Genomic DNA, 8,276 nt, shown 5'->3' on the forward strand with positions numbered 1-8,276 from the left:
GGCTGGTCTCAGACGATCCCACAGGTAAAGAAGCCGGTTGTGGATGTCCTTGGTTGGCGTGGTTACACGTGGTCTGTGGTTGGGAGGCCGGTTGGACGTGCTGCCAAGTTGGAGGCGGCTTATGGTAAAAAACTGAACATTAAATCCTCTGGCAACAGATCTTTTATTTCAGCTCATGAAACATGGGATCAACACTTTACAAGTTGTGTTTATTTTTGTTCACTACAGTTTACTCATGTTTCCCTATGAAAGTGTAGGAGTAGTACCTCAACCTGTCCAGTAAATGGCAAGGTGTAGGCCTGTTCAAAGCACTCAAACTGGATTCTGTGACATGTGGATCAGATTAATGTCATCAGATAATTTTCAGAACAAAATGTTTATAAACTCAGATCGATCTGATCATGGATAAATGATCACAGAATCCAAATCATTCAGACCCCCCCCACCCCCACCAAAAAAAGGTTTCAAAGCAGCGCCAGAGGACGTCTCCCTCTGTGACAAATTTAGTGCTTTAATCAAACATTTTACTAGAGTCCACACTTGCAGCTTTAGATTTAATTCCTCCATGAACAAATTGTCAGAAACTAAAAGTCCCGTTTTCAGGACCCTGTCAATCAAAGATAAATTGTAAAAATCCAAATAACTTCACAGATCTTCATTGTAAGGGCTTAAACATTGTTTCCCATGTTTGTTCAATGAACCATAAACATTTAATGAACATGCACCTGTCGAACGGTCGTTAAGACACTAACAGCTTACAGACGGTAGGCAATTAAGGTCACAGTTATGAAAACTTAAAACACAAAAGAGGCCTTTCTACTGACACCAAAATACAGATGCCCAGGGTCCCTGCTCATCTGAGTGAACGTGCCTTAGGTATGCTGCAAGGAGGCATGAGGACTGCAGATTACCAGGGCAAAATATTGCAATGTCTGTACTGTGAGACGCCTACGACAGCGCTATATTGATGCAAGACGGACAGCTGATCGTCCTCGGAGTGGCAGACCACGTGTGACAACACCTGCACAGGATCGGAACATGCGGACATCACACCTGCAGGACAGGTACAGGAAGGCAACAACTGCCCGAGCTGCACCAGGAAAGCACAATCCCTCCATCAGTGCTCAGGCTGTCCGCAATAGGCTGACAGAGGCTGGACTGAGGGCTTGTAGGCCTGTTGTAGTAAGGCAGGTCCTCACCAGACATCACAGGCAACAACGTCGCCTATGGGCACAAACCCACCGTCGCTGGTCTAGACAGGACTGGCAAAAAGTGTTCTACATTGACGAGGTGCGGTTTTGTCTCACCGGGGGTGATGGTCGGATTCACGTTTGAGCGTTACACGAGGCCTGAACTCTGGAGTGGGATCCATTTGGAGGTGGAGGGTCCGTCATGGTCTGGGGCGGTGTGTCACAGCATCATCGGACGGAGCTTGTTGTCATGCAGGCAATCTCAACGCTGTGCGTTACAGGGAAGACATCCTCCTCCCTCATGTGGTTCCCTTCCTGCAGACTCATCCTGACATGACCCTCCAGCATGACAATGCCACCATCCATACTGCTCGTTCTATGCGTGATTTCCTGCAAGACAGGAATGTCAGTGTTCTGCCATTGCCAGCAAAGAGGTCGGAACTCAATCCCATTGAGCACGTCTAGGACCTGTTGGATCGGAGGGTGAGGACCATTCCCCCCAGAAATGTCTGGGAACTTGCAGGTGCCTTGCTGGACGAGTGGGGTAATATCTCACAGCAAGAACTGGCAAATCTGGTGCAGTCCATGAGATGCACTGCAGTTCTTAATACATCTGGTGTCCACAACAGATACTGTTACTTTTGACCCCCCCTTTGTTCCGGGACACATTATTCCATTTGTTAGTCACATGTTTGTGGAACTTGTTCAGTTTGTTGTTGAATCTTATGTTCATACACATTTTTGTCCATCAAGTTTGCTGAAAATTACAAAGCTGACAGTGAGGATGTTTTTTTCCCCTGAGGTTAGTTGCTTGACAGTCCTAAAATGTCAGAACGCTAAGTGTTTCTTGAAATTGTTGGAAAAAAAAAAAAAAAAAGTCACCAGCCAGGCTTAAGAACAAATTCATATTTATGTCTCTAGATAATGTTGTACAAAGTGAGAGCTTAAGAGCACCTTTATAAAATCTATTGAAGTTCCTGTCAGGGGCTTCTGCGAGTGCAACCTCATTGTGGTCAGGTAGAAATGGATTGTGCAGAAGACCACATTGAGAGTTGACATAAGGAATGTCTGAACGACTTCAAGTGGAGTACTTTTCACAGCTGAAATAAATGAACGCATATGATTGCATCCATGTGTCTGGCCAGACCAACATTGTAGAACAGTCAGAATGTATCAAGTTGATTTAATGTTTCTGAATAAGGTCAAGGAGAAACTTCAGCGTCCCTGGGACAGGTTAGTGACAGGTAATGGGACGATGAGTTACACTGCATTCACATTCTTTAGGCATTGGTGGAAAAAGGCAGATTACTGTAAAGCAAACAGCCTACACTAAGGGACAGGTAGTGTATGAACATATGAGGGAGCTCTGACAAGTTAGAAAACTTTAGAATTTGAACTACCAGAAACAAATCTGTTTAGACAAGTGTATAACAAAAACGCAAATTCCCTTTTACTCCAGGCCCACAGTCTGTTACCAAACAGCAAGCACATGGTAGGCAGAAGAGATTATATTTTAAGGACAAGGTTTTTTGAAAGTCAAATGGTTTATTGAGCAAATCATGCAAGAGTAGCAGGAACACCAGGCTAAATCAAAAGCATAACCGTAGAACCTAAAAGTGTGTCTGCAATATCGCTACATCAGAAGTCAATTTAGTCGTAGGTTTATAAAAACGATTCATAACATTGTATCATCCACCTCTGTATACAATTTGCATGACGATGTACAAGTGAAGGAGATCCTCATTTCAAACAAGCGCATTAGTTCACACATTTCCCCACCTCAGTTACTGTGCCTCTTGCAGAAAAGGGTAAAGGTAACAGGGATAAGACGATTAAAGAGTTGGCCAAACCAAATTATGATCTCCCTAGTTGAGTGGTCGGGCCGTCTGTTCAAGGCTTGTCGCTTCTGCTGAGGCGCCGGGGCCTGCCGCTTCTGCTGAGGCGCCGGGGCCTGTTGCTTCTGCTGAGGCGCCGGGGCCTGTTGCTTCTGCTGAGGCGCCGGGGCCTGTTGCTTCTGCTGAGGCGCCGGGGCCTGTTGCTTCTGCTGAGGCGCCGGGGCCTGTTGCTTCCGCTGAGGCGCCGGGGCCTGTTGCTTCCGCTGAGGCGCCGGGGCCGGACGCTACCGCTGAGGCGCCGGGGCCTGTTGCTTCTACTGAGGCGCCGGGGCCGGACTTTACACTTGACATGGCATTGTGGCCAGTAGCTTCTGCTGACGTGGCATTGTGGCCAGTAGCTTCTGCTGACGTGACATTGTGGCCAGTAGCTTCTGCTGACGAGGCGCGGGGGCCTGTCGCTTCTGCTGAGGCGCCGGGGCCTGTCGCTTCTGCTGAGGCGCCGGGGCCTGTCGCTTCTGCTGAGGCGCCGGGGCCTGTCGCTACTGCTGAGGCGCCGGGGCCGGACGCTTCTGCTGAGGCGCCGGGGCCTGTTGCTTCTGCTGAGGCGCCGGGGCCTGTTGCTTCTGCTGAGGCGCCGGGGCCGGACTTTACACTTGACATGGCATTGTGGCCAGTAGCTTCTGCTGACGTGGCATTGTGGCCAGTAGCTTCTGCTGACGTGGCATTTTGGCCAGTAGCTTTAGCATTTGGACCAGACACCACACTTGCTTGGGCATAGGATCCAGTTGGTTCAGGTCCAGTGTAGGCAGGATGCCCATGAGCGTTACCTAGGAAACAAAGAAAACATTGTGGTAAAATGCCAGCCTTCATTTGGATCGGAACTAGACCTGTGATTTGACCTGAATTAGTGTAAAGCAAAACGCACCTTTAAGTGTAAAACAAGTTATCCCTCCAATTAGCAGGCAACAAATCCAAGAAACACTACAAAACAGTCAGACAGTTAAACATAAATAACCAGTGAACACTTTAAGACATGGTAAACCAACCAGATGAACGCATTGAAAAACTAACCTCAAAGAGAGTCCAAAAGTCACAGCCATTTTAGTGATCAAAACCACAACAGTATTCAAGAACTAATTCTCGACAGCCTGCCAGAATATCCCGGATGCTATTTCTAACAGCTGTTTTGGTTGCACCTCATAAAGGAATCCCAGACCCTTCTACCCTGGCTGGCTAATTATGTACAGCTGTCAGCCAATGAACTTCATTTCCATTGGTTCAATTTCCCAAATGCGATTAGGTGCAGTCATCTGTTGCCGTATGGTGAACAACAGAGGGAGAATTGGACGACAAAAGAAAGAGACCAAATTCAGTTCAACAACTTACAAAAAAACAGACAATTGATGAACGCATATTACATTTCATACATGTTCAGTCGTCTGTAGCTGCCAAATTCTGATCTTGTTCCCACTAATTGGTCTTTTCACCAATCAAGTCAGCCGTTTTGCCAGCAATTGTGATTGCGTCCAAACAGACTTCAGCCACTTTCCAAAGCTTAGATGTTGCTGAAGTCTGCCAGATCTTACATCGCCTTGATAGGTATTTTAAGTATCAGCTAACCACATCATATGTCAGAGGATGACACAGTTGATGTTGTGGCACGCAACCATTGGTTGTTGCGTTGCCTCACTTTAGCTGTAGAAACTGACCTATTGCTGTGTTACACAGGGAGCCCAATTCTAATCTTTTTTCCAATTATTAATGTTTTGAGCAATCACATCAGATCTTTTCACATCAGATCTTAGTCAAAAGACTAATTAGTGAAAAAAAAATATCAGAATTGGGATGCCTTGGTAATGCAGCCTATGAGGGAGTTCTACTAACCTGAACCGCAGTGCACCGGTCTACGGAAGGTGATGTGAAAAGGCAAAAGCAGTGAGGGAGAAGCGCTCTTCTCAAATCGTACAGTTAGTGGTGTAATGGAGGATATACGCAGGTGTACCACTTTGTTTTCAATGGACATTTCGTGTACTCAATTCTTAACCCCCACTGATGTGTATCAAAGTAGTATAGTGGAGGTATATGCTGTATCAATTCATAAGGCTGATGGAACAGATCAGAATGTTAAGATCCAAATGTTGAAAAACGAGTATTTCTTCACATTTTAAGTGCATTAATGTGCACACGGTGGTAGGCCTATTCAGAATGTTCCAAAATGCACACCGCACCAGAGCAGGCTGGTGGGAGGATTATCTCAGATTATCAGCAATACCACAAGGTATGACTCCAAACACCCAGAAAAGGCTACTCTCCTTGATGTCACCCTCACAAATAATCCTGATAGGTATCAGTCTGGTGTTTTCTGTAATGACCTTAGTGATCACCGTTTTCGTAATGGCTGCTCTGTGAAACGACCTGTCCTGATTTGTCATAGACGCTTGCTAAAAAACTTTCATGAGCAAGCCTTCCTTCATGAACTGGCCTCTGTAAAATGGTATAGAATCAGCTTGATCCCCTCTGTTGAAGATGCTTTTTTGATATTTTCAGTGATATTGTTAACATAACAAGTGCCGTCAGATCAGTAGGCTAGTTTTTGTTTTTTGTTTTTAATTATACCTTTATTTAACCAGGTAGGCTAGTTGAGAACAAGATCTCATTTAAAACTACGACCTGGTCAAGATAAAGCAAAGCAGTTCGTCACATACAACACAGAGTTACACATCTAATAAACAAACATACAGAATAATACAGTAGAAAAAATAAATATATATAGTGTGTGCAAATGAGGTAAGATTAGGGAGGTAAGGCAATAAAATAGGCCATAGTGGCGAGGTAATTATGATATAGCAATTAAACACTGGAGTGATAGATGTGCAGAAGATGAATGAGATACTGGGGTGCAAAGGAGCAAAATAAATAAATGAATACAGTTTGGGGATGAGGTAGATGGATGGGTTATTTACAGATGGGCTATGTACAGGTGCAATGATCTGTGAGCTGCTCTGACAGCTGGTGCTTGAAGTTAGTGAGGGAGATAAGAGTCTCCAGCGATTTTTGCAGTTCGTTCCAGTTATTGGCAGCAGAGAACTGGAATGAAAGGTGGCCAAAGGAGGAATTGGCTTTGGGGGTTACCAGTGAAATATACCTGCTGGAGCGCGTGCTGCTACAGTGACCAGTGAACTGAGATAAGGCGGGGCTTTACCTAGCAACGGCAATTTACATATGTTAATGCATTAGTGTGTTTGTGCATCTGTTACACATACACACAACCAGTAGTTCACATGGGGGAGAGGCGTTGTGCCGTGAGGGGTTCCTTTGTTTTTTTAATCCCGGTTAGCTGGTCTCTTGCGCTATATGGAAGGGAGTTCCAGCCAATCATGGCTCTATAACACTGTGCGTTTCATTTGTTCTTGATTTGGGGACTGTGAAAAGACCCCTGGTGGCATAACTGGTGGGTTAAGTGTGTGCATGTTGACTATGCAAACAATGAGGAATTAAAAGAAATGCAGTCAACCTTTCCTCAACTACCAGAAACAAAGGTAAACAAATGAGTTTGCACAAGTGGTGTGATCCACAATCCCTTTTCCTCCAGACCCAGTCTGTCCCTAATCAGCAAACATATGGTAGGCAGAAGAGAAACCCACATTTAAAGAGAAGGCATTTTGGAAGTCAAATTGTTTATTGAACAAATCATGTAAGAGTAGCAGGAACACCAGGCCAAATCAAAATCATAACCGTACAACCTAAGTGTCAGCAATAGTGGCCAAATCAGAGGTACATTTTTGTCGTATGGTGAAGGAGTTCCTCATTTCAAACAAGCGCATTAGTTTGCATAATTCCTCACCTCAATTACCTTTGCCCTTTTCTTCAAATGGAGGCACAGTAACAGGAGAAAGACGATTAAGGAGTTGGGCAAACCAAATTATGATCTCCCTATCTAGCTTGTTGAGGGGTCGGGCCGTCTGTGCAAGGCCGGCCGCTTCTGCAGAGGTATGTTTGGCAGTTGCTTCAGCAGAGGCGCGGGGGCCTGTGGCCGCTTCTGCAGAGGTATGGCTGGCAGTTGCTTCAGCTGAGGCGCGGGGGCCAGCCGCTTCTGCAGAGGTATGGCTGGCAGTTGCTTGAGCTGAGGCGCGGGGGCCAGCCGCTTCTGCAGAGGTATGGCTGGCAGTTGCTTGAGCTGAGGCGCGGGGTTCGACGGCCGCTTCTGCAGAGGTATGTTTGGCAGTTGCTTCAGCAGAGGCGCGGGGGCCAGCCGCTTCTGCAGAGGTATGGCTGGCAGTTGCTTCAGCTGAGGCGCGGGGGCCTGTGGCCGCTTCTGCAGAGGTATGGCTGGCAGTTGCTTCAGCTGAGGCGCGGGGGCCAGCCGCTTCTGCAGAGGTATGGCTGGCAGTTGCTTCAGCTGAGGCGCGGGGGCCAGCCGCTTCTGCAGAGGTATGGCTGGCAGTTGCTTCAGCTGAGGCGCGGGGGCCTGTGGCCGCTTCTGCAGAGGTATGGCTGGCAGTTGCTTCAGCTGAGGCGCGGGGGCCAGCCGCTTCTGCAGAGGTATGGCTGGCAGTTGCTTCAGCTGAGGCGCGGGGGCCGACGGCCGCTTCTGCAGAGGCATGGTTGGCAGTTGCGGCATTTGGACCCTGCGTCACACTTGCCAGGCTATTGTAGCCAATAGCTTTAGCATTTGGACCAGACACCACACTTGCTTGGGATCCAGTTGGTTCAGGTCCAGTGCAGGCAGGATGCCCATAAGCGTCACCTAGGAAACAAAGAAAACATTGTGGTAAAATTCCAGCCTTAAGCCATTGGAACTAGACTGTGATTTAAATTACTTTGAACCAAAACGCACCTTGAAGGGTAAAGCACGTTATCCCTCCAATTAGCAGGCAACAAATCCAAGAAACACTATAAAACATTCAGACAGTTAAACATAAATAAACAGTAAACACTTTAAGACAAGGTAAACCAATCAGATGAATACATTGAAAAACTAACCTCAAAGAGAGTCCAAAAGCCATATTAGTTATCACAACCGTATTAAGAACTAATGCTAGACAGACACCCTGCCAGAATATCCCTGTTGCAATGTCTAACAGCTGTTTTGGTTGCACCTCATAAAGGAATCCCAGACCCTTCTTACCTGAATGACTAATTATGTACAGGTGTCAACCAATGAACTTAATTTCAATTGGTTCATTTTCCCAATTGCGATTAGGTGCTCTTGATTTCATGCAGCTGGTGTGCACTGGTCTGCTGGAGGGTG

General features: G+C 46.5%; 1 protein-coding gene across 7 annotated transcripts in view; it reads right to left on the reverse strand.

Moving 5' to 3' along the window:
- Positions 1-2,356: 2,356 nt before the first annotated feature.
- Positions 2,357-8,276, reverse strand: part of LOC116365171 (probable GPI-anchored adhesin-like protein PGA18) — a 37,429-nt gene continuing 31,509 nt past the window's right edge. For 2 of the 7 annotated variants that reach the window (XM_031817878.1, XM_031817879.1), the window contains exons 2-3: positions 7,863-7,918; positions 6,682-7,772 (exon numbers count right to left, since the gene is read on the reverse strand). In XM_031817878.1, coding sequence (XP_031673738.1) covers positions 6,963-7,646 — 684 coding nt within the window. In that variant the 5' untranslated portion in view covers positions 7,647-7,772; positions 7,863-7,918 and the 3' untranslated portion in view covers positions 6,682-6,962. Of the gene's footprint in view, positions 3,853-3,950; positions 4,007-4,096; positions 4,616-6,681; positions 7,773-7,862; positions 7,919-8,008; positions 8,142-8,276 lie in introns of those variants that run through there. The other 5 variants (XM_031817875.1, XM_031817876.1, XM_031817873.1 and 2 more) reach the window with 5 other exon arrangements.

The sequence above is a fragment of the Oncorhynchus kisutch genome, unplaced genomic scaffold (assembly GCF_002021735.2).
Source record: "Oncorhynchus kisutch isolate 150728-3 unplaced genomic scaffold, Okis_V2 scaffold1179, whole genome shotgun sequence".
In the NCBI taxonomy this organism is placed as follows: Eukaryota; Metazoa; Chordata; class Actinopteri; order Salmoniformes; family Salmonidae; genus Oncorhynchus; species Oncorhynchus kisutch.